The 27,953-nt window shown below is 27.5% G+C and overlaps 1 protein-coding gene across 1 annotated transcript in view; it reads right to left on the bottom strand.

Moving 5' to 3' along the window:
- Positions 1 to 373: 373 nt before the first annotated feature.
- Positions 374 to 27,953, bottom strand: part of LOC142318903 (uncharacterized) — a 479,132-nt gene continuing 451,552 nt past the window's right edge. The window contains exons 5-7 of the mRNA XM_075355553.1: positions 17,115 to 17,212; positions 9,143 to 9,311; positions 374 to 2,489 (exon numbers count right to left, since the gene is read on the bottom strand). Coding sequence (XP_075211668.1) covers positions 2,206 to 2,489; positions 9,143 to 9,311; positions 17,115 to 17,212 — 551 coding nt within the window. The 3' untranslated portion in view covers positions 374 to 2,205. The remainder of the gene's footprint in view (positions 2,490 to 9,142; positions 9,312 to 17,114; positions 17,213 to 27,953) is intronic.

The raw sequence follows: 27,953 nt of genomic DNA, 5'->3' as shown, positions 1-27,953 counted from the left end.
TATTAGTACAAAAATATTAATTAATTCCAAAATAAAATTAATGTTCCTAGTACTAATAGTAATCTATTTATTTTTTTTTTCTAGTAATGCTTAAGCTTTCATTCTCTTCATAGTGAAATACTTCTTTATAATAACAACAATAAAACAATTAAAACCTTATTATAATAACAAATATCACTCTAATGGAATCAAAATAAATAATATCAGATCATTTATAAACAATTAATTTAAAGAATACAGTGCATATAAATAAATTTTATTTTATTTTATTTTACACGAATATTCTAATAAACAAAATACATTAAATAATTACATAATAATAAATCTATTTATGTTGTTTATTATTTTATTTATTTTTTTCTTGGACGGAATATTTTATAATTAGTCTTCATCATAATTTATTTCCAAAATATACAAATAAACTGATATAATTAATATATACATTTTCTTATTATTGAATATATTATAACAAAACTATATACAAGATATATAAAGATAAATATTTTTATTATTGATGCAGTACACAATTTGATTCTGTTTAATAAATTCTTCTTTTTCCTTTTTTAATTTCTATTTTAAGCAAGCTTATGGTAATATATATATATATATATATATTTTTATGTTGATAAGTAAATATCTGTGTTAGAATATAAAATAACAACAATAATCTTATTTTACTTGTACCCATCCATTGTATAGTCTAATATATACAGTTACAAAATTAACTACAAGATTAACAAAATCACATAATCTATGTCATTTCTTTTCAGTTTTAAAATAAATGGAATCAACTATGTAGTAGTTCAGAAACTGTACTGTGTTATCAGTATAGCAATAACGTCATTTTTATGAAGTATTACAGAAATATATTATTTATGTATGAATACTTCAGTCATGTTATATAACATATTTTAAAATATTAGAAAATTACTGAACTTGTAAGTACACACACACACACACATGTGTGCACGCGCACACACATATATTTTTAAATAATTTTTATTTTTAAGTAAATAAAGTACCATCTCAAACAAAGTATTGTACAGTACAATATCATTAATCCAATTACACAGCAGTCTGGTTATGTAATTTGCTGTTTAGAACTGTCTAGAAAAGTTATGCAACATCCACTTGTAAAAATTCAAAGTCTCAAAGGATGTTCCTAGACACAAAGTTGGACTGACATCAGAAAATGGTCAGGAGAATTATTTTCATTAATTATTTCAGTAATTTTGGGAGATGTGCCAATTATAAGCCAATCGTAAATGCAGCTGCATAAAATTAGGTAATCAAAATAAGGCACATCAGAAACTGTCTTGGTGACCAATTCATCTCTGTCTAAATTGAGGATCACAAAACTGAATTACTTTTTAAGAGTAAACTATTTCTCTAATTTATTTATTTTTTATTCAAAAATCGATATTTTCTATAATCAGGCACAGTTATTGTCTTAAAAATTGAATTATTAAGATCACACAATGCTTAATGTATGTTGTTCTTAAAAAAATGTTCAGCACAAAAAATCTTTGATAAAACTATTGATATTTATTTACTTCTTTTTATAAAAAAATCTTACAGTTTAATGATTTCAACAAAATAATAAATCTGTGGTAAAATGTATAAATTATTTTTATTTAATAAAATATTAAATAGGGAATCTGAAGCCATTATAAACTACCATAATATCAGATATTATACTTAAGAACTCAAAACAATTCCTGATACTCAAAAACAAAATGGTATTTGAAGTAATGAAGAATTTAAACGATTAAATTTATATTAGATTCAAGTAAATAAACTAAAAGATGGTTTTTTTCAAGGAAAAGTGTTGTTTATAAATATTAGATCTTATTTTGAAAATTATTAATAATAAAAATTAATAAAATTTCTCTTCCTTATTATTTTATATTAAGTCTTATTGAAGTTATGATACGAAAATTAATTTAAGAAAACTAATCATTGATATTAAAATAACAATTTTGTTTGTACTTTTCACTTTTGTTTTATTTTGAGCAAGATGGAAGCTTAAAAATTCTGGCATCAACAATCTTTTTGGTCAGTATATAAATACATAGGTATATAAACATACGTAAGTATATTTATAATGAGAACAATAATAACAATATGTGTAGCATTAGATCAATAAGTTTTGATCTTTAAATTAAAATATTTCACAAAATATCATTTTACAAATATGTAAAACTATCAGACAGCTGTACTGTGTGTTTGAATTCTAACCTTTTTCATACTACCATTACGTGATGGTGTTGGTGAACTGCCACTAAATCCAGGATTTTGAATACCTAAACCGTTATTGTTAGTTGGTTGTCGTGGTTTTTTAAGACTCGATCTCAATGGACTTTTGGTTAATGATGAGCCTACAGTTGATCCATTAGAGGAGAGAGTTGTGGATAATGTGGCTACACTTCCATTTGTACCTGATCTAGCATATGGTTTTCCGCTTGCATCAGTCATTGATATATTCCCACCTAAAATGAATAAATTACAGAAAAGTTTAATAAGAACGAATTGTTTAAAAAACTATACTAAGTATAAAATAAATTAACAACTACAGAATTAATACAAGTTTAGTGAAATAAGAGTTTGGATGAGTAATTTTTCATGAAATTACAGAGTGTTTAGAACTATTAGCTAGCAATGACTATTAATTGTTCTTAGAAACAATAACATTTTGACCCACCGGATTAGTCTAGTGGTGAACATGTCTTCCCAAATCAGCTGATTTGGAAGTCAAGAGTTCCAGCATTCAAGTCCTAGTAAAGCCAGTTATTTTTACATGAATTTGAATACTAGATCGTGGATACCGGTGTGTTCTTTGGTGGTTGGGTTTTAGTTAACCACACATCTCAGGAATGGTTGAACTGAGACTGTACAAGACTACACTTCATTTACATTCATACATATCATCCTCATTCATCCTATGAAGTAATATCTGAATGGTAATTCCTGGAGGCTGAATTACCATTTTTTGGAAGAAATAATAACATAGGAAATGAAACTACATAACCTGCCTTTGACCCTGCCCCTTGGATCAAAGGCAGTCCTTCTGAACCCTATTAGGATAAACATATTCTTTTAAACTACAGCACTTTATCATTTGATGTTCAATCACCTACGGAAACATAAATTGCAGTAAAATACAGATCTAAAGGTGTTAAGGCAAATACCAATAATATGAAAATATACTGATGAAAAACATCAACATATACATATACTACAGATGTACACCAATCAGTGCTTTGGCGATCAGTATATCATTATATTACTACTGATTATGAAGTAAAACTTATAAAATGCTAATGAATTATTGATAATTCATCTGCTGCTATTCTGTACACTTCTTTAAAAATATTTATTACAAATTTACCAAAATTAACTATGTATATGTAAAATAAATTTGTTAATATATCTTTTACTTAACAGTGTGAATCATAAAGTAATAATTTTAACTGCGTATTTGGAAAAAAACTTGCGCTGTTCTGTGCAAAATGAACCAACTTTTCATTAATTTAATTTGGTTTTAATAATTTAATGTTCTTTTAATTTGGTTTAATATTGTTAACAATAGATACTGTAGATAAAGAAATGTCAGTTTTCCAAATTCCCCAACTTGCAGCATTGTAACAAACACTTTCTAACTTGACCTGCTTAAATTTTTTCAACATTAATTTTTTTAGTTTAACTTAAGAACAACTCAACCAGTTTTCATCAAATTTTCACATGCACAACTTCAGATAGACAACTACATATCTAAATTTGAAAGAGATTGATTGATAAAGTAGTTTTGGAGATTTTTGAGCCACAATATTTTATACATAGGCTTATAAATATATATAAGAAAATTCCAATTTAAGTAAATGGTATTTCATTTTCACCTTCCACTCCCACCATGTGGCTGAAAGTAATACCATACTTTTATTTGAAAAGTCTGTAAAAAAAAATTTACCTGTCATACATTAATTACAACAGTATAATATTAATAAAGTTATGTTTTCTATATCTAGTAAAATCAGACATTGCTGATATTGAAATATCACAAAAGACTGTAGTATATGATTTATACAAATTTTGATAGCATGTGTTTTGTCACGTTATGACTTGTTATTGAAAAAAATAATCCATTAAATTTTATGAGAATATTTTTCTCAACATGGCCTGAAATAAATTATTTAAACTGACTGTAATGTAAATATGTCACTTCATGCTGTGTAAACTTAACACTTTCAGCGCCATGTGTATAGTTATTATACACAGTAAGACTTTTATGTGGACCATGTGTATACATATTATACAAATGAGATCCAGTTCACCAGACCAGCTCATAATCTTAAAAAATTGACCCTGGGCCCACGCAAATTTTTTTCAAAAATAAGCAATGTTGATGTAAGTAGTTTCATGTACTTAAAACTACATTTTAATCAATTTATGTCCAGTTTTAATGCGTGTATAAAATGTATACATGTGGTCTGTGGAGAAAAATTGGTAAATGGTCCACAAATATAGTAGGGTACTTGTAAATTTAAGAACATAAGTATACTGGTTTCTACAATATAATTATGTTTAATATTCTTCTCTAATGTAAAAATACCAAAACTGATACAACTTATTAATGATACAACGAATGACAAAGGCCAACTATCCTAAAGTTATAAGTTTTTTTATTCTATTACTTTCACTGTTTATAGTCTAAAGTTCACTGCTTCTCAAGAAAAACAAATTATTAGGATTACAAATTATTAAATAACAAGCAATATTATAGGCCTATCAATGTACCATGACGTATCAACAAAACGTAACATTCAGTATTTTACTTCAAACTATTATTTTTACTGTTTATGATTGGTAGTCGACAGATTCTCTGAAAAATACAAATTATAAGTTACCCTAAAGTGCTTTAGAAGTTACTTTATTAGTTATTGTTTCTACTATAATTGGCAGTAGACTGCTGCTATAAAAAAATACAAATTATTAAGAAATGCTATAGGCCTAACTATTCTAAAGTATAAGTGTTACTTTAGTCTATTATTAATGGTATTTACAATGTGAAGTTCACTGCTTCTTTATACACTTATGGATTTTAAAAAACCACTGCATACACATAAATTTTTCCTCACAAGATTAACACTTAAGAGTAACTTGCGGTGTCTTCTTAGCAGCAGTATTTCAATCAAATATTTTAGCAAAATGTGCATAACACATTACACACCTTCCTCTTTTATTAATTTGTACAAGTTGATGGTCAGCTGGAATTATATTTTGTGGTTCCTGTGTATTATTTTGAGGTTTTAGATTGAAAATTAAAAGAGTTGCTAACATCTCTCTCAGGAAGTTCAAACTGTTCAAAAACATCACATACACTTTCTAAATCACTAGGCTCACTTTCAGCATTGTTAATATCAAATATTGGGTCATCAGAATCTGAAATACCAGCAAATTATCTCAAGTCACTATCACTATTATTATTTAAGAAGTCCATAATGTCTTGAGAATTCATTATCAATTATTTGCATTAACAGCAACACACAAGCTACAAAACAACAATCATAACCACAAAATTTTACTAGCAATGCTAAACACATGGACTCAAAAAGTCAGCTGATTTTGTATAGCTGACAGGACTACCAATGTGTTAAATCTTACAACCCAAAGGCATAAAACTTTTACTCCAGCCCAGACCTACACATTAACCCACACAAATCATTGCTAGCATGCAGAATATTGATACACAGCCTTCTCAATTTGGACAACACATGTGAGACAATATGATACACAGCCTGGGGTGAAACTGTGACTGTGTATATCATTGATACACATGTTCTGGTGAAAAAAAAGGGAAATCTATCGTGGGCTACTGCAATAACACTGCCATATATGCCTGGCGCTGAAAGTGTTAAAGCGAAATAAAACAAAATTAGGATAGCAGTAAAACTAATGAATCTATCAAACTTATAATATTTTACTTTTGTATAGTACAAGTTTGACAGTTATCATTGAAATTTAAAAAGAAAAACTGAATGTCCTTCTTACTTACTTATGTTTATTTTAAACATATAATTTACAGAGCAGTAATCAGTAAAAGAGAGGAACAACCTACTGTGAACTATGTTACTAATAATAAAATAAATTTTGTAACATAAACAAATTGGTGTATAAAGTAGAATCATAATAATGTCAATAAAGATAAGAAAAATAAGCTTGCATTATTACTAATAAAGATGAAAGTTTTGATTAAGACATTGCTAAGTGTGTCTTTAAAATATTTATAAAAATGCATAACTCATTAAAATTGACTGACAGACTCAGGATTTAAATCAGATTACAACTTGTAGAGTATTCTCAAAGAATTTGTTATATGACAATTCTCACAGGACAATCAAATAATTTTATTTTCAATGAAATCAAATTGCTGCTTTTCTTTGAAGCAACTTAATAAAATGTTAAAATTGACATCATTATTAAATATTTATTGTACCTAATTATACTTCCATCTGAAATATAATAAAAATATTGCTTGGGGCTCTCTAAAAAATCAGAATTAAGTTTTCAAGATATGAGAATAAACTATCAGATTATTATTTACTCATAAAAATGAATTGTGTACATTGATATTTAGTAAAATTAAAAATTTGATTAAGTGTTTATAGTTATTATTGAATCTGCAACCTTTGCTAAAACAATAATCACTTATTCTTAAAAAATAAAAGTATCATTAATATGTCTGCCTTTATCAAACCAGACAACATAACTGTTTTTGTGTAAAACATGTTATTAAAGAAAAACTTATGATTTTCTTTTGCCATTTTTAATAAATTCTTGACTCACTTAAAAGATCTTTCAACCAATTTATTTAAAGTAAAATTAGAAGATTTTCTTTTAGATTAAAAAACTTATTCTGCCAATAATTAAAAAAAAAAAAAAAAACCAAAAATCTTGAATTTTCTCTGAAAATATTTAAACACATCTTTTAATTATTTACTGGAAAAATGGTGTGCCAACAGCCCGCTGTGAAAATGTTACATGGTTTATGTTTCATTACACATGATTTTTTAAAATGTTTTTGCCAACTGTAACTAAATAACGTTCATGAATTTAGGGTACTAACACAAAAACTTTTACAACGAAAAGCTTCAAAATCCCGAACATTTTTAGTTGTTTCTTGAGATGTGATGTTTTAACATAGCTCTAACTTGAATGTTTTCCTTTTTTATCCCCAAAACACAAATATAATTTTAGATAAATTGTTCATATCAAGAAGTGTAAATCATTTGAGCGCTTCAGAAAAAATGAAAATGTGAGCACATACAGCAAACTAACAAACCAACACACCACTCTTTTTTACAGAAGAGAAACACATAATAAATGTTTAAATGATTTTCATCAACACCTGCTGAATTGTTTTTAATTTTGCAATTATTTTATTTATTTAGTGTTTTTAAATGTTTAATTTACTATTATTTCATGTATTTTAAATTTTGTAATTTAAGGTAAATTCATTCTGAATGTTTTATTGAAATCTGTTCAGCCATTCTTGTATAATATAAACAAATTAACATTTCTATTTTTTTATTTTATAATTAATTTTATATTTTGTGAAACTGCTTTGATGAAATTTTAATCATGGTTTCTCTTGATCCATCCAGATAAATATTGATGCAGTTTGTTTGTTTTTTATCTGTAAAGTAGCATTCCTGACAGCATAATTTTTTATTGTGAATCAGTCCAGAGTAAATAATTTATTAGTAACATTTATTATATTGTAATCACTAATAAATAAATAGAACATTGATGGTTATTAATAATGCCTTAAGAAATGTTAATAAACTAACATGGCAGTCGCATTTGCATCATGTAACCTTCATAAACTTCACACTCTCAGATGTTGCTGTTTGGTGCTCTCATTACTAAGTTTAAATTACATTCTGCCTCCATCTACAATAAGATGAATTGGTTGGTTATAGTATTACAAATGTTTGTCATTTAAACATATAATTTACAAGTAGAATCTGTAGTAAAATCTTGCTAGAAAAGAAACTCAGTAACAGCTGATGTTATGATTATTCATTACTAACTGGCCAGTTGCCTCAACAAGGAAGCCATAAAAGTAAGTCAGTGTTTCAAAACACTGGTAGTAATTGAATACTAGAACATCACTAATGCAACTTATTAATCACATGACAATAATAACATTTTTTTTTTGTAATTTAACTATTTATAGGCAATTTACTAAATGTGTGATACTGTAAATCCTACAAAAGTAGACTCATACATTCATCACAGTACTGTCCACATTAATTTCAAACCTTAAAATGAAGCATTACACTAACGATTGGTAATGTAAACACTGATGGCTTTCCTGAGCAGTAATATTATTTCCATTTGCTTGCAGCTCCTGCGTTGCTGATTGTTCCCTCCCTTTAAATACACTCATCCTTTTTTATGAAACTGGTACACTGGTAACTAGTACTAGTTTGATGATATCAAACTATCACACTGCCTCTATTTACAATGCTGAGAATGCAGTAGCTTATGGAACAACTGCTTTCTCGATGTAGTTTTTAATAAAAACTACATTATATGGATGGTTATTGCCTTTGGGCTTAGTTCTTGTATGATTTCTTCATTTCCTGTATGATAATTGTAATAGCTGAGATTCCTGCTCAGTAAAATTGGGTACCTTAATCTCCTCTATTTAGCCTAATATGATGTAATTTAAGGTAAATTCATCCTGAATGTTTTATTGAAATCTGTTAAGCCATTCTTGTATAATATAAACAAATTAACATTAGATAGCAGGAATCAAAATTAATGAGTAATTTGCTTCAGTGTGGCAGGAGTTTTCCATGTCCTACAAAATGTTGACTCTAAGCACAACCTTAAAATTTAAATAGTGAATCATTGTGAAGAAAATGTATTAGTAGATATTCTGAATGATGTGCAAACAGTATTTATAAACTGAAGATGAGACAAGAGATTTTAAGGATAAATGTAGTATACAATTTCTAATTAACATAATTTTTATTATTTCAGTATAAGTAAAAACAGAATCTGAATAGACTGTAAAGTAGTAAATAAGTTAAAGTTTAAAATAATTCTTATTCAACTATCACAATGATATAATTACCAGGATGAGAAGAGCGTTTCTCCCTAAAACCAGGGTTATTATAAGTTGTGGCATCTTCACCACCAGGATCCCTACTAGCTGTAGTCGGATCCCCTCCTAATCTTCTTGAAAATAGCACATCATATAATGCTGCTATAAATAACAGGAAGTTTAATATGATAAGGGCAATCTGTAAATAAATCAAAGTATATCTTATAAAATAAAATTACAAAAAAAATATATGTTCATACTTTAACAATATGTATGTACTTAATAATTACTTTACTTATTTATATTATTAGTCTTGTTGTTGAGAATAGTTTTGTTCTACCTTCTCATGGAACATCAATCTGACAGCTGATTATCTGTGAAAGGAAGAACAAAACTAGTCTTGACAACAAATACAAAAATCTATATGAGTAAAGTAATTAAATTATTATTATAATAACAATAATTCAATATTACAATAGCAATCATTTTACAACTGAGATGAATAGGAGGGTTATATAATTTGATGAGAAAAGGAAATCATCTTGGTTGGCGCATATCCTACATTGAAACTGTCTTGAAAGAAAGAAAAGCAAAAGAAAGAATAAGAACAAGATCAGGATGTATACAAACATTAGGAAGTAAAGAAACTAAAAGGAGATGAAAAAGATGATCAGATGTAGAAAAAGGAAGAGGATTCAACTAAAACCTATTAAAAGACATATTCACTAAAGATCATAAAGACAATTTTAGAGTTGATATAGAATGTAAACTATATTCCTTACAACCTAAAAGTTATACAATGTCTGGAATATTTGATAGTGTCCTGGAAATTGGAGAGTTCTACAGCATATTGATTTTTAAATTCTCAGTATATTCTTTCTTTACCTTTCTTCCTTTTTTTACTTTAGTTATTATTACTTTACTATTATATAGTTTAATTATTAGTATTTAATTTTGTTTTTTTTTTTTTTAATTTTAAAGTCATTGAATTTATTTTGCAATAAATAAATCTCTCAATTAATAAAGTTTTTGTTAAATTATAACCGAAAATTCTGTAAGGACCAAAAGATGTCTCACACTTGTGTTCTGTTTTATTACTCTATTAGGCAGTTTATTTACTGATATTAAATGAAAACTGGAAGTTTTACTGAATGAGAGCTGGAGAAACTTGTTTATATACCTTTTCATTATTGCATACAGTAGAATAATGAAATGTAGATGCAGATGGAGCTACTTGTTACAATGGGTTAATCTACCTATTCTGGATTTAGAACTAGGTAAATCAGACTTTACTATTTATTCCACTTACAAATTTAACAAATCTTTTGTTTACGTTTATATTTTTTGGGCATATATCTTAAAACTACAGGATAGGAAATAGAATACAAAGAAACTTGAATTATATTTTTAGCTTAATCTGAACCAGAATTTTGTTAATTAGATTATGAAAAATGAATGGCTGAATATAAAAATTTATTTTCAAAAAGTAAAAATATAAAAGGTATAATATAATAATGCCCATTAATTAAAATAAATACGATTAGTTTTTGTTTTAAAATAAAATAAACTATTTATTTGCAATATATTATGTTAGTAAGCCCTGGATATTTATTCTGACAATAGGATAAATATACATTTTCACCTACTTTTTGTAAATGTTTATTCCCTATATTCCTGCTACAAATGAATTGTTGTTTCCCTGTGAACACATTTGCATTTTTTTTTTGAAAAGATTATCATATAATTACTGAATAGTCAATGAACAATGCAATTATTGTTAATTTTTTGTATTCATCAATTTATTTTACACTAGTGGACCCGACAATACTTCGCTATTGCTAGATTTGAGTATATGAGTAAATATACCTTAAATGAACATAATTGAAAATCTAATAAAACATTAGAAAACTAAACATTATGGAACTTAACAAAATGTAACATTTCACTTTATGTCAGAATGCAAATAAATCCAACTGGCAAAACAACAGCACTACCTATCTGATTTAATTCAAAACTACTCTCTAAATATAGTAATCTGTTCGAAATACCCCCTAATTTTCTTTCTACTGGTGAGATTGAGGATTTCAATAGCTTTAAACCTTCTCCGGACAACACGGACCATTTTGCAAAAACCCAAAAATTCCCAATAAATTCGGTACAGTAGTTTTTTAGTCTATAGTGGATACACATATGAACATTGTCTTTTATACATATAGAAGAAGTAAATCTGTTTGTATATTTGTTTGCTTGTTTTGTAAATATGTTGACACCGGTGCCACCTAGCGGGTACAGTTTTTGCAAAAATGTTTATTTTCAAATAACTAATATATAATCTGAATATGAGCCAAATCGATCCATAAATACATCAACCCCAGGCGCCATCTAGCGTGTCCATTTTTTGCAGATGTATTTCTTTCCATGTAAGTAACACATATTCTAATATGAACCAAATGGTACTACAAATATAATTTTATGAAATATCTTGACCCCAGCGCCACCTAGCGAGTCCATACTAACCCAGAAACCTTCACGAGCATGCGCACAACTCACCAAAGTTTTATTGCAATCGGATGAGTGGTGTAGGAATGCATAGAGGACAAACAAACAAACATTCATTTTTATATATTTGCTAAGTTAAAAAACTAGCCGGCCTCTGTGGTGCGAGTTGTAACGTCTTGGCCTTTTATCCGGAGGTCCCGGATTCGAATCTCGGTCAGGTATGGCATTTTCACACACGCTACAAATCATTCATCTTCATTGTCTGAAGAATGCCTAACGGTGGATTGGGAGGTTAAGTTAATGAACTAGTTCAGATTATCTAAGAATTTCATTCAAGTTTCTCTATGACTCAAGTCATTTTTTCTTTGATTTTTAAAATTATGTCTTCTAGACAATTTTAACAATTAGTTATTCAGAATCCAGAATAGACAAACTAACTCATCACAGCAGGTACCACATATTTTAGCAATACTATTGTGCACTGTGTGCATGAATGAGTTTCTCCATCCTTCTCACTCACTCTGTTTTTTCTCTTTTAGTGCAATTTTGATTTCTGGTTAAAAAGCAATTTATATTGTATAAATTTTACCTTTACACAGTTTTTTTTTTTATTATTTTCTATTTACCTACTTCTGTTTTTATTATTAAAAATGAATTAATTAATGAATTTAAAAAAATAAAGACAAATCTTTTATATAGAAATATTTTAATACATCTGTTTGGATGTATAATATGCACCTGTTTGAACATACTTCATCTATGTTTGAATTTCATTCATCATCATCATGATAGTATAAAAATATGTTATGTAAAAAACTCTTCTATTTTACTATTAGAATAAAAACTTTCATGAAATGCATTTAAAAAAAAAAAAATGTCTGTGATATAACTAAAGATAATTTACAATATTTTTCTTATTTCACAAGGTTAGGTATTTAATTATACACACACATAATAGATCTACTACTGAAGACTACTTCTACCAACTGTACATAAACACTTCTAGAGAATATTCACTTCCATTAGGTCAATTTATTATATGCACTAATAAAATACTTTAAGGCACTGCTAGCAAACAACATCAAAGAAGCTGAATCACAGATATTAGGACTTCAAAACACTACAAATAAAATTGCCCTCAAAATATCATTTGAAAATACAGAAATTAAGTCCAAAAACACAATTAAAAAAAGTAAAGTTGTAAAGTAAAATGTGATAAAATAGTAAAAAGTTAAGTGGTAATAAAATCAAAATAGTAACTCAATTTAAATACCTCGAAGAAATAATAACAAACAACTGAAACGAAAAAACCTCAATCCAAACAAGAAGAAACAAACTAGCTAAAGATAAAAAATTAACCTGGTACACTTACAATAAAAAATTCTTATTAGTAAACAGCTAGTACAATCTCAACTTGAAAAACACCAAGTCAGATGCAGATGGATCACAGAATAGGAGAGGATCTGAAGGAAAGTGGCCTTACATCAGAAGACATGAGAGATAAGATAAAATTAAACAAGAAAATCAAGAACAAAAACACTCACTTCATATTCACAAGAAAAAACTCACAACACAAACATTTTCAATACTAGAAAGGGCACAAAGATTGAAACATATGAAAAAATACTGGGAGGACTGTAAGGCCTAAACTGTTCCATTGAAGAGACTTGAATAGTGGACTAAAGTGATCCTATGTGGTCATAAAAGATAATAATAAAAATAAAATATAATTTAAGAAAAATAGATTTAGACCATCTCTGAATAAGATGTACAGAAGTAAGAGGTTAGAATACATATTTAATCTAATCAATGAACTTAAAGCAAGAATATAAAATTGAAAACAATAAGTATTATATTGATGTATTTTTTATTTTGCTACCTCCAGCATGTGAATTGAGTACAAATACACTTTAGCACTTTTATATTTGAAATTTGAATTATATATCAGTCCTCTAACCTAGCTAAAATAGAAACTAAAGTATAGTTTATCACCCAGAAATATAGGTTTGTTTAAACTTTATAATGTTGATTATTTATACACAATTAGAGTATTATTATAGTTACATAACATTTCTTCTGGAGGGAAAAGTAACTGGAAAATTATTATTACATAGAAGTTTGGCTGCACTGTTGGTCAGTTTTAGACTAGCTGTTTTAGTAGCTTTATTGGTTTAACTAAAGCTTATTGCAAGCCACCATATTTTCTGATTAATTGGTTAGTTTGGATAGATATCTTTTTTACCTATTTGCAGAAAAGTCTCTAATTGGACACTTTTTAATTTTTTACTCACATGAATGTGATTGTATGTTTGTATACTTGTGTATGTGTGTGTGTGTGTGCACGCGCATGTAAGAGAGAGAGAGAGTGTGTGTGTGTGTGTGAGTGTATGTGCACATGCATGACTGTTGTTTCATTTTTAACTTTGATCATATATATATTGTTTTTAATTTTGGTAATCCTGTTTTAATTACATGATAAACATAATTTTTGTTTCCTAACATGCGATACACAACTTTAATTTGTTTTTGATGCTGAAAATGAATATGAATTCAGAATCTTTCCATAACCCCCATTTTTGAAAAAAATTTTTAAATTTTAATTAAAGGATTTTTTTCATTTTTCAATGTATAGTTAGCATTTTAAGCTCATATATTGTATTTTGTAAACTCATTTTTTATTTTTTTATTTTGTTAAACATAATTTGTAAGCTATAAATAAACAATACTAGACAAAGAATTAAATCATATCACATAATCACATATCACATATCACATATTATGATATCATATCTAATACTGAAGAGTGAGCCTTCATGGACAAGATTAATCATATCTGTGCAGGCCAAAACATGTAGCTGAAAACATAGCTGTATTGTTTGTATTAAGCACTGGATTTAGGAATGAATTAATTTTGTTCAGTCTTATTGCTGTCTTAAGTTTGTTAACAGTGCAGTGTCATAATGCTTTGAAATTGTGTACCATAAATGATCTGGATGTCTTTTGTTATGTATGCGGTGAGTTTACCGTAAAATCAAATAGAAAAAACATTACACCTTTAATTAAAAAAGCATATCATTTTTACTTTCAGTGTAAAATTGGTGATCAGGATAAGACGTGGGCTCCTCATATAGTATGCACTAATTGTTCTGTATATTTAATAGGATGGCTGAAAGGTACACGGAAGGGTTTGCCATTTGGTGTACCTATAATTTGACGTGAACCAAAGGATCACATAACCAATTGTTACTTTTGTTTAACAAGTGTGTCTGGAATTTCTAAAAAATCTGAACATACTGTAAAATATCCTTCACTGCAATCTGAAATCAGGTCTGCACCTCACAGTGAAATTATTCCAGTTCCTGAGCCACCTGTGAATGTATGTTTGAAAGCAGCGATGAAGAATCAGGCAGTGCTGAAGAAGACAACAGTGATTTTGATTTTGAATTATCTTCCAATAAGCCACATTGTATATCACAAGGTGAATTAAATGACTTTATTAGGAATTTAAATTTATCAAAAAATCAGTAATATGAACTGTTAGGATCAAGATTGCGCAAGGTTGGAATTTACTTTTAAAAAAATACAAAAATTTTGGGCTTTCGAAGCCGACAAGAAAAACTTTCTCAGTAGTTTATTGATGAAAATAATTTGGTTTATTGCCCAAATATTAATTAGCTTATGTTGCACTTAGAACAAGTTCATAAACCTGAGGACTGGTGCCTTTTCATAGATTTGTCCAAGTACATTTTAAAAGTGGTTCTACTACACAACGGTAACAAATATTCTTTGATACCAATCACTTATGGTATTAATTTGATAGAGACATACAATGTGATGAAAGACATTCTTGAAAAAATAAGTTATAAAATCATAACTGGAACATATGTGGTGATTTGAAAGTTATAGCTATTTTGTTAGGCATGCAGTTAGGCTATACTAAACACATGTGTTTTCTTTGCAAATGGGACAGCCAAGCTAGGGATAAACATTATGTTACAAAAATAGTGGAAAAAACGAGACAACTTAACTTCAAATGGAAAAATTATTATTCATGAGCTCTTAGTTAAACCCAAAAAAATATTTTTACTCCCTCTCCATATCAAGCTAGGTCCAATGAAAATTTTTTAAAGCAATGAAGAAGGATAGTCAGTCCTGGATTTTTTGTATATCAGGCAGAAATTGCCGAATGTAAATGAAAGAAAAATTAAAACAGGAATATTTGTTGGTTCTCAAATAAGAGAGTTGGTCAAAGATGATGTATTTAACTCAATGTTAAATAAAGTAGAAAGTGCAGCTTGGGTTTCATTTAAAGACACTTGCAAAATGTTTCTTGGCAAACAAAAATCTGACAATTACCACGATATTGTTAATCAACTTCTTACTTCATACAGAACTATGGGAAGTAATATGTTTTTGAAAATATATTTCCTCCACTCACATCTGGATTTTTCCTGGACAACCTCGGAGACATAAGTGATGAACATGGTGAATGTTTCCACAAAGTCATTTCGATGATGGAAAGGTGCTATAAAGGGAAATGGAATGCTAACATGCTAGCCGATTACTGTTGGACATTAATTCGGGATGTGCCTGATGCTATTTATAAAATAAAAGTATCAGTGTAATCATTCTAACACAGGTATGGCCATGCAAAATTATAAATTTTACAGGTTTTAACTACATTTTCCCTAAATTTTTTTTGAAGGGTAATTCACTTAAAACTAAGGGTGATAGAAAAAGTTTATTTACAGATCTGTAATGTACGCAAAAAACAATTCAAGAAATGGTATCACACTTAGAGAAACATTAAAAAAAATTTTTTTTGTCTATCAATGTTATTATTATACAAGACATCATTTATTAAACACTAACACAATTTTTACATGAATACAATTTTAATATGCAAATGAAAAAAGGAATAACAATAATTAATTTATATTAGTCAGTTTACTGAGCTATGTAGGTCTATTAAGATAATTAAATCTTTATTGAATATGCTAAAAATTTACTTCTTTTCAGAAACATGATATGATGTAAAGATATATTTCTATTAATATCTAAAAATAAGGTAATCAAAATAGTGGCAAACAACATCCTGTTATTTCATATAAAGTATTTAGATATGAGTGTAATTTGATTGTAGTTTTTTTTGCACTGCTTAAATTTTGTAGTGTTCAATACTATTACTATACATGAGTCAGAATCTATAAATTGTTACAGTTTTATGTTTATATTTCACAAAGAGAGTTCAATTAATATTGCTATAGTTTTCTAAGTTTGAATTCTAGGCAAGTTCATAATTTATTTTACTGTACAAAATTCATATTTTATCATCAAAAACCGGCAGAATTAAGCTATATTTAGGTGTCAGGCTGTATTTGCTGGAGTAAATAAATAAATAAAACAAACATGAAAAAATCTCTAAAAATATTTGTACTTTGAACAATACCAGATTTCTCTGTTTAATTTATGTATATTAGATTATTCATTATACAGTACGCACTTGCAGGTAGAAGGATTCTCCTCTTGAAACAACAAAGTCATTTTCTGTATCATCTGTTTGTAGTGCAAATAACCCTGCAGCGACGATGGCTAGAAGTGCTGAAACAAAAAGTAGTGATTTAGTTAGATACTAATTTAAGATAAAAATAACAAAATATTGTACTTAAACATTACTCCACATTTTAAGTTCAAATGTACACCAAAAATTTTAATTTTACATACAGTTAATGACACAACAATTAAATTACATAAAATTTAACAATCTATTTACAATTAACAGCCTTTATGACTACATCAAAGATGAAAGTGAAGAAGATTTAAATGTAATTATAAGTACATTTTATATTCAGGATTACTTGTGAACATCCTATTTACTAGATACATAAAAATTTTCATAATTTTATCATTAAGTGGATCCTCTTTCAGACTGATGTAGATTCTGCCATTCTGTAGTAGTGATAATACATATACTAGAATATATGACTGTATTTATGGTTTTATCCTCAATTTGTAATTTTTCATTAAATGTTATGAATTCGTATTTTACAAATACAATGAAGAATTAGGAAACTTGGCTTTATCTGTTGGATACTTCAGTGATTCAGTGATGAGTACAGAGATTCTGGGATGGTCCTCAGGCAGCATAAAACCTATACCCATATCAATTATATTCTCTCCACTAGACTGCCCTTTTTTACCCTGCATTTTATTTAATTTTTAAACCTTCTTTTTCCATTTGGATTGTAATAGTATAAGTTGGAACCATATAAGGTCACACTGAAGAGATAAGGGCAAAGAGGTTGGTTTCCATGGTGGAATATAGTGGAAGGAAATATGGAGTGCCTACAGAATAAAGTTGGGCCTTCTGAATATAAATACAAAATTCAACTAGTTTTACCTATGAAATGTTTTGTATTATGAACAAATTAATTCTCCATATTAGTTAGAAGCTTATGATTGAAAATATGGAATGGAAATTTCATAGTGAATGAAAAGTGGCAAGTCTGACAAGGATTATTTGAATCTCGTATTTCTGGATGAAAGACTAAGATGCTATGATCACAGTGATCGGCAGTTTTCTGGGGGTATTTAGTTAAAGAATATATATTTTTTCCTTTAACAAAAGATGCTTTCAGTAAATTCTTATTATTAGATTAATTCAGTTAGAAATAAGAATATTTTATTATTTTATTTAAATGTTAACTAATACTAATTATGGTGCTGTATAATCAGGAATTACTTTATTTTTAATATGTAATTAATTACTTTTAAAATTTTACCTATTAATTAAAATCAAGAAAGAATTTTTTCAGGTAGTAAAGCGGAAAAAGCCTAGAAATTTTAATGCAAAGATAAGGTGAATATTTATCTATTGCTGCTGTATCCCTAAGGGTACTCTTTTGAAATTAAGTCATTAGAAATTGAACATTTCAATATTTTGATGTTAAATTTACTTCCTAAGGTAGCATATGGGAGGTTTTAATATGTCCATCTACTTCCTCATCTCGACCATATAATACACAATATCGATACCTGAAGGATTTTAAACATAAAAATGTTTAGCAGGACAGCCATTGTCATTAAATCTAAACAACACAATCAAAGATTATCTAGGAAGGCTTGGAATATTTTTGGTTACCATAACAGATCTTTCCATCTCTACATGCTTTTTTTTAATTTTATCATAAATGTCTATTAAGTTAGCTGATGAACTTTTTACTCCATGTAAATGATATTAATTGAGTATTGTCTCACTGCGGAATAGTGTAATTTACTTTGCAAGAAAATTGCAGTACCTTCTATTCTGCTGTGAAAAAGAATCTGCTCTAAAAAAGTTTCCTTGCCAGACAGTGACAAATCAGCAATCATATTGAGATTGTGTAAATGACTTAGCCTAATCACTGGGTAGATTTTTTGAAGTGTTTATCCATTGTTAGCGCTCTCTCTGACAGGTGCCCTTAAAAGAAAACCAATATTAGGCTAGCGTACCAAATGTTGTTTGATAAATTGAAATTGATCAGCAATTAATTATATTCTTACTATATTTTGAATATATGTTTTTCCCCCTCATCGACTGTACAAAGCTTTTGAATTACAAAGCGTAACAGGTTTATGAAGTACAATAGTATTGGTTTTAGTATTTTATTGTAAATAACTTACATTTTAAATTTGTTGTGTTATTTCCAGTATGACAACAGCATGAGAAAAAAATTTATGTATATTTTGTTTTGTTTTGTTTTTAAAATTCATTTTTTTTAAATTTATTTATATAGACTATATTAGAACAATTTTCTCAAAGTTAAATTCTCTACAACTTTTGATAATAATAAAATTTATGCATTTACTAATCATTTAACAAAGTTATTGTACTTCAAACATAAAAAAGTACTTTTCATCACCAAATTTTTCTGCTTTACGTTGGATATCATGAAAACTACATGAAATACAGTACTGGGATATATTCTTTTCGATTTTCTGATCAAAAAAATAAATTAACCCTTATATAATGCCTTAAAATTTTCAGTATGACCGGATTTCACCAGAGGAACTGAAATCTGGACAAACTTTTTCGTTAGCCATAACTCAATAATAAAGCGTTTTTGAACATATTTTTATGAACTTTTTTTCTTATTTCAAGCTCTAGAATCAGTTCTGAAATTATTTTCCTTTCCATCTCAATCACTCTGTATATGGTAATTTATTTAATCCAATAACTAGAAGTGTAGAAAAGCTTTGACATAAATCTTTAAATTTTGTTTAGCAGAGAAGTTTGCCTTCTTCTTTTTGAAGAAGAAAAACTTCTTCTTTTTGACATAAATTACTGGGATAGTTTTTGTACACTCTGTTTAAGAATGAGAAGATTATTAATTAAATAAAATGTTTAACTATTAAGAAATCATGTAGTAGTAACTTTAGATGAATATTTTTAGTCAATAAAAACAACCAGTAAAATGTGTTTTTAGAACTCATTTCTAAATCGGCTGGGTAAAAATTTTTATTGAATTTAATAACTCAGTATATACCAAATTATTATAACTACTAATATGTTTTATTTAGCTTAAAAAAAAAAAACTTAAAAAATAATTCAATCATAAGCATATGATATAAATCATTAGTTCGTAAAAAATATTTTAATTGTTAAAAGATTAAGAAATAAGGAAAAAAGTTATGAAGAAAAACAGTAAAAAAAATTAAAATAGGTTTCCATCTATCTTATTAAGAAAAAAGATTTATATACAAGAAACTCCTTTATAGGTCCCAACTCTTATGAAAAAATTACAAAAAAAAAAGAAGAAAAAGTGTCATGACAGCTAAATTATTTATGTATAAATGGTACTATAATTAGTAATTAATAATTAAATATTAATCTGAAAAAATGTACAATACTGTCAAATAAAAAAAAAAATAAATAAAAAATTATAACCAAAAGTCTTTTATAAATATTAAGATTAATTTGTTCTACAAATTATGAAGAATTCAAATAAACAAGGTTCAATAACATCTAACGACAAATGTAAAAGTAACATACAAAAAACACAACATCCCATCTTCTGCCAATGATATGTGCACAGACATCACATTATTTATAAGGCAGTTAGCTTAAAATGACATTAATAATGTTTGATATTCGATTATTTAAATGTAATAGAAATGCTATTTAAATAAACAACAACCAAATGAAAGTATAAGACGCATAAATTATAAAACAATAAAGAACTAAAGTATTATACAAGAGCAATAATTATTTCTAAAATTTCTTGTAAAACATTTGATTATGATGGCTTTAAAAGTATTTTTTCTGTTAAAATTTGCCATCTAGGTCTCCAGTCCTTGTGCCTAAATTTGAACTTTCTGTGCATCTTTACTTTTTTAATATCAATCCAAAAATAAAGTGGCTGGCTAGTTGGTATGGTGGTTATACATACTGATTTCAATAACAGTTGGTCTTGGCGCCTTAATAACCAGCAAAAGGTTTAGTATGTTTTTATAAATCATTTTAAGCTTCCTCAATAAATGTTTTTGAATTTGTTGGTTTAGGGTTGTTTATTAAAATAAAATAATAAAGTGATTTAGTAATGTTAAAGATAGAAGTATTAAAATATTTCCCATAACATTTATGAAAATATTTAAGAGAAACTGAATATATAAACATTTTATCAAAAGGAGATGAACAAAATGATGTAATTTTTGTCTTATTGAATGAGATTTATTTTAATATTAAAACTGGGTATGATAAAATAACTGCGATTTATTGAAAAGAAGGTTTATTCAACACAGAAAACTAATGTCTGCCTGGAAATAAACCTAGAACTATTTATTTAGCTAAAAGAAATAATACTTATAAAAATAATAAAACAAGGAAATCAATTCTTTCTTTAAATTACACGTTTATTTATAAGAAATGAAAATTTTCTCATCTTATTTTATAAATAAATATGTAAATTTCTTATAACTAAATTGAACGTAAAACTATAGGATGTAATTATCTAACTTTACATTAATAATATTTATTTATTCAGCGGTTATCAGATTTACATAAATACATGAAATATAATAGTTCCTAGCAATATACAGCTCTATTTATCCTTACAACAACAGAAAAGTAAACAAAACAATTTTAAAAGAATTTTTAGTATGAGAGAAAGTCGACTCACATTTATAATTCATAATAATATACTGTATATTGTATGTCATAAGTTATTTAAACAGCCATAATTTTTAGGTAAATATAACCATAAATAATACCATAATGTTCATTAAAAATTACTTTTTGGCTTTATTTAAAGAATATTATAACTCGTGTTTAAATGTTTCATATGCAGAAGTATAATAAAACATTTAGTTCAGACTGTTGTTTAAATGGAGATGACTTGAAGTATTGATCTTTAAAAAAAAATTGCAATTAACAGTCAGCCGTGGTAAAAGAAAATGTTTACATTTGATATTGAAAATTGTTTAACATTTCCACGTATATTTATTTCTACACGACTGCTCAGAAACGAGTATAATGTTTTAGGGTATATGTATGTACGTTTGTTCCACCGTAGCAGCACAACGGTTGAACCGATTTTGAAGTATGACCTCGCGTTGGAATCCTTACGTTTCGGGGAGTGTCACAGGCTATACGAATATGTATATATATAAATATGTAACTGTAACTAAAAGACTGCAAAAATCTTATACACGATTCTAAATTGATACTCGATATTATTTTCAGAATCGACTTACCGTATTTATTCGAGTACCTCCCGCACTTTTTTCTTGGATTGGAGAGAAAAAATAAGGGTGCAGGGCTTACTTGAAACATAGCCTTTAGCCAGGATAATTTATGTAAATTAAATATATTCTTAGAAGTACCTAAATTCAATTACATAAATATAGTTACATTAGGCTTTCGTTTATCAATACCGGATGCCGCTTCTACAGAATACATCCTTAATTATTAAAATTCTGTTCATATTATCGATAGGAACGAAGTTACGGTATTTTTATAAAACTGATTCATTCTGTATGGGCTGCATCCGGTTCTAATGATACTACAGTTACAGTATCAGTTACCCATCGTCGTCTTGTCTATTCGCTAGTCATTGTACTGTTTATATATGTGGACGGTTACGTGCATTTTATCTGTTTAATTTATCTTGTAAAGTTTAATACGGTGATTTATTTTAATTACGGCATTAAAATGAGTACAAAAGGATAGCGTCTGCGATATTTTACAGTAAATGTAAAACTGCGCGTTATAGGTGAAGCTGAAAAAATTGGAAATCGGGCGGCAGGAAGAAAAGTTGATTTTAAAGCAAGCCGTGGATGGATAACACGATTTTTTTCACGAAATGATTTGTCGATAAGACGAAAGACGACCATTTCTCAACAACTTCCAGACGCTTATGAAAAAAAAATATTACATTTTCACAAATACATAATAAATCTTAGAAAAGATAAAGGCTATTTGCCTTCTCAAACAGGAAACGCTGATCAAACCCCCGTATATTTTGAAATGCCATTAGACAAAACCGTAAACAAAAAAGGTGAAAAAAGTGTTACGATTCGCATCGGTAGTAATGAAAAACAAAGGTGTAGTGTTATGCTTTGCATTACTTCTGATGGATCAAAATTACCTCCGTACATTGTTTTTAAAAGAAAAACTTCCTACTGAACAGGTAAATGGAGTTATTATCAGAGCACAGGAATCAGGTTGGATGGACGAAACCTTAATTTTAGATCGGATCAGGTGCGTATGGCAAAAGCGATCAGGAGATTTACTTAAAAAAAATACCGGTATGCTAGTAATGGATAGTTATCGGGGGCATACGACTGATAAAGTGAAAGACATTTTAAAAAAGGGGATGACAGACCAAGTAAAAATTCCAGGCGGATTGACATCACTATTGCAACTACTAGATGTCTGCATTAATAAACCGTTCAAATCTGCATTAAAACAACTGTACTGTAAATGGATGGCTGATGAAAATGTCTTTCTTACGCCTACAGGAAGAATCAAACGCCCAGATTTTAACCGGATTTGTGTTTGGATAAAAGATGGTTGGGAAGGTATTTCCACGGAATTAATAAGGAAAAGTTTTAAAAAATGCGAAATATCTAATGAACTTGATAGTAGTGAAGAGGATCTCCTTTGGCAGAGCGACGTGGAGACTACTAAGCGTATTGAAATGATCCTTTTCAACATGATTCTTTCTTTTCGTTTTGCTGGCCTACCGATTCTGAACTAAACTAGTTCAGAATTCGCTAATTAATTATTAATGTAATATTAATATTGTAATTTAAATGAACGAATTAAACGTTTTACTTTCTGAATATTTTCCTATTTTTTATCATATCTATTGCACTTTAAAATACCGGTATATACTACATTTTTTTTAGATTTTCGGTCCGGAAAATCGAGGTGTGGGGCTTATTCGGCGGCGGGGGGTACTAGAATAAATACGGTATTTGTGTCGAAAATAGTTGTGTTTTAAGATTTGCTACGATATTGAATAAATGAATTACGGAAGTAAAATTTATTAATTTATTTTATCATTATTATAATAAATATTACGTTGTTATTTATTGTTTATAAACATCTGAGAAAAAAAATCATACGATTTTTTGACGGGCAGTATGTTCGATCATGTAAGGATGTTCTTTATTCTTGGTCTTATTTGTTGGTGTTACTTCATCTTATTACTGCTAAATATTTACTGCTTACTGCTAAATAGCTAAATAGTAAATATTTACTTATTAAAAGTAAATATTTACTTATTACTGCTAAATAGCTTACTGCTAAGATTTACTGCTAAATATTAACTAATAATCCCTTTCTTTATTAATAAAACTAATAAATGAATAAAAATACAAATATAAAATATAAATAATCTACGCTTAGAAATTAAATAAATTAAATAATTGTAAATTAATTGACAATGGACTGATTCTAGCGGGAGAGAGTCGTGAAGGAAGCCGTGTACAGTCGCCCACCCTACCACCATTGTCCGCTTTACGTCACAATTTTATAGCTAAATATTAACTAATAATCCCTTTCTTTTATTTAACTGCATTAGGTGCAACGGGTTGCTCTGCAAGCAACGATCCGGTTTTCAAAATTCATACGGGATGTTTGTTAGTTGGTTGAAGGCTAACTTTTGTATGCATCAGATACACTCTTGATCTAACAGATCACGGTTAATCGGAAACTTCGTTATATTTTCGCAACCGATCTTCCGATTTTCAAAATTGAAACGGGGTATTTGCTAGTGTAATACAAAATCACGATGTAACCTAACCGGAACAAAATGTTTGTCACCAATGTTTTTTTTCGGTAGTAGTGTTTTTAATTTTGAATAGTTATCTCTTGTTATCATTAACATGAATTAAGACATTCTTTTTAATACGTATGTATTTGTAAATCTGTTGACAGATTCTGACAATTAATTATTATGATTAATGAGTGACGACTGAATATCACGTATTGACTCACAAAGAAGTTTATTCCTTCAAATTTAAACTTCCTTTATTGATATTTTTATAATTTGTTATGTAATAGTTTTCATATAGGCTGTGATGATGGTTGTTGTATTTAAAAATGTGATCCAGATAAAATGGTATTAGAAAAACAGTTTTCTGGTCAATTCTACTGTTAAATTTCTAAATTAGTATTATAAAGGAAGAATTTACTTCATCTCAATTTACTTTATTATGTAATTTTAATTGCATACTTTATCTTTCAAATCATGAAACAAAGCAAATAATACTATTTCATTAAATTTTTTTCATATAAAAGCCAGGAAGTTTTTAAGTAATGGTTTTGCAACAGCAATGAATTTATTTTTTTATAATTCATGATAATAATAGTACACAAATAAATCTACGTAACCATGATAAAATCATACGGAGATAAAAGATTAAGATAATGAAATTAAACAATAAAATTTTATTTCTATTTATAATTAAAAAGCTTACAACAATAACTGTTCAGTATTCTTTCAGGTATATAATCTTTTATTCTTTGAGATATTGTTTTGGTATATAATACATGTGAAAAAAACCTCGTGTTCAAATAAAATAGGAAATATCTACTGACACTAACGAATACCTGAAGATTGGTATTGGATATTACTTAAATAAAATTAATTCATAATTTAAATAAAATTATAAGCTGTTTTTCAAAATATATCTAACTATTTTGTATATATATATTATATTATATTAATTATAAAACTGTTATTTATTATACAACTCATAAAAAAAAATTTATTATTCATAAGGAAAATTCTATATTTTTTGATTCAGATTGTCATTATCTGTAATTTAGTTTAATTTTACTGTAACTAGTTTAAAATTACTTTCATTATTATCAAATGATAAAATAAAGTAGGTGTTGATGAGAAGGCTGAAAACAAAAATACAACTGCTTTTTTTTAAATTTTTTTGACTAGTTTAATGATTAGATGAAAATGAGAAAAAGATATTAATTATAATTTTTTAAATTTTAAATATTGTTTGTTTATAATATATAGTTTTTATTTAGTTATTACTTTTCAGAAGTTTAAAAAAAAAAATTATTTACTCTAATTTTTGTTTTGTTCCTAAATGGAAACCCTGTCAAACACTTGGTGCAATCTATGGAAACTTATTTTTGTATTTTATTTTGCTAATGAATTTCAAATGTATTTAGTAGTTTATAACTACTATGTAATCATAAATAGATTTCTAGTTTTTATATTTATATGGTTTTATTATTTTTTAATTACATTTTATGTCCATGGGAAAGGGGTCTTCTTCCTGGAGGTTGAAAACAGGCTCAAAAATAAATATATTTTTTCTTCCTTGTTTGAAATAACTATTGTAATCGCGAAAAATTTTGGTTTTCAGATTTCAATGAAAATATCTATTTTGACCATCCCTGAATCCATTTTGACTAGTTTCAGTGTGACATCTGAACGTATGTATGTACATATCTCACATAACTCAAAAATGATAAGCCATAGGATGTTGAAAATTTGAATTTAGGACTACTGTAACATCTAATTGTTTACCTCCCCTTTTGAATGCAATGGACTGAACCAAAAGTATCCAAAAAAGTCTAAAATCCCCAAAAATTTAGATTTTGGAGTTTTTCTTAACTGCAATAATAAGCCCTCATTAAGAGCATTTCAACATATATCATAAGCGGTACTTACTTTTATCGGTTCCAAAGTTATAGCCAAATAAAATTTTAATTAATGAAATATTTGGATCTTACAAAGGAAGGCACATCGGTTCGAATCAGACTTCATCTCCTTTTTTTTTAACTTTTTTTAATTAATTTTTTAACTTTTTTTTTTTTTTTTAATTTAAACGTATTGATTTATTAATAAATATTAACCCATGATTGTAAAAAAATTACAATAAATAATTAACAATAAAAATAAAAATATGAAAAAAGTATCATGTTATTAGTGAAATAAAATTTTACGGGCTTTTAAAAATGTATATATGTAATTTAATAGGAATTATTACTTATGCGTTTATGTAATAGATTTGGTGAAACATCTGATTATTTAATATTAATTGAAAATTATAATTTAGAATCATATTATTCTTGGATTTTGTAGTTTAATTTCTGTTTAATTATTCTGGAATTTCTGTTTAATTTTATCTACATTAAAGTTAACTACAGAGTGACTGAAAAATAGGGTCTCACAAGAACAACATACACACTGAGGCATATATGCCCGATATTTAATAAATTGCAAAAAATTCTTATCTTTTAGTTCATTATTCCTCTGATATTGTCGGACAATATTCTCCCTAAGTTGGAGTTGATCATCATTTTGTTTATTTGTTTTTTGTTGCCAATTATTTAATCGCTCTTTGGTTTGATATAATTCTTCTGATCTTACTTTGCATATTAAGACGTATTAAAACGTTACCTAATTAAACTACAGTATTATCTTGCCAGAAGTGGTTAATGAACACTAACTACTACTTTTAAAAGAAAGTAAGGGTGAAAGAAAGTGTGAAAGTAAGAACATAAGGGCAAGCCTTTTCTACTTGGATTTATCATTATTACAAAGGGAAAGTGTTGAATGGATATCAATTCAGTTCAGGATTGAATAAAAAGTGTTTAGGAAGTATTCAGAAAGATTTGAAGCTTTGCTGCAAAAACCAGTTGTGCTTGTTCTGGGATAATCCAATCAAAGATATTGGCTGTTGAGATATGTTAGTAACTTATAATTTTAAGAATGATATAAGTTTTCTAGTCAATTGATGCATTTATAAAACAAACATCAAGAAAACAAGTAAAATTATTACTTTTTTATAAAATGGGTATGGATAAAGACGTATGAGATTGAACAAT

The sequence above is a fragment of the Lycorma delicatula genome, chromosome 2, assembly GCF_047948215.1.
Source record: "Lycorma delicatula isolate Av1 chromosome 2, ASM4794821v1, whole genome shotgun sequence".
NCBI classification, from domain to species: domain Eukaryota; kingdom Metazoa; phylum Arthropoda; class Insecta; order Hemiptera; family Fulgoridae; genus Lycorma; species Lycorma delicatula.
The sequence above is the reverse complement of the archived record's forward strand: the minus strand, read 5'-3'. Positions and strand labels throughout refer to the sequence as shown.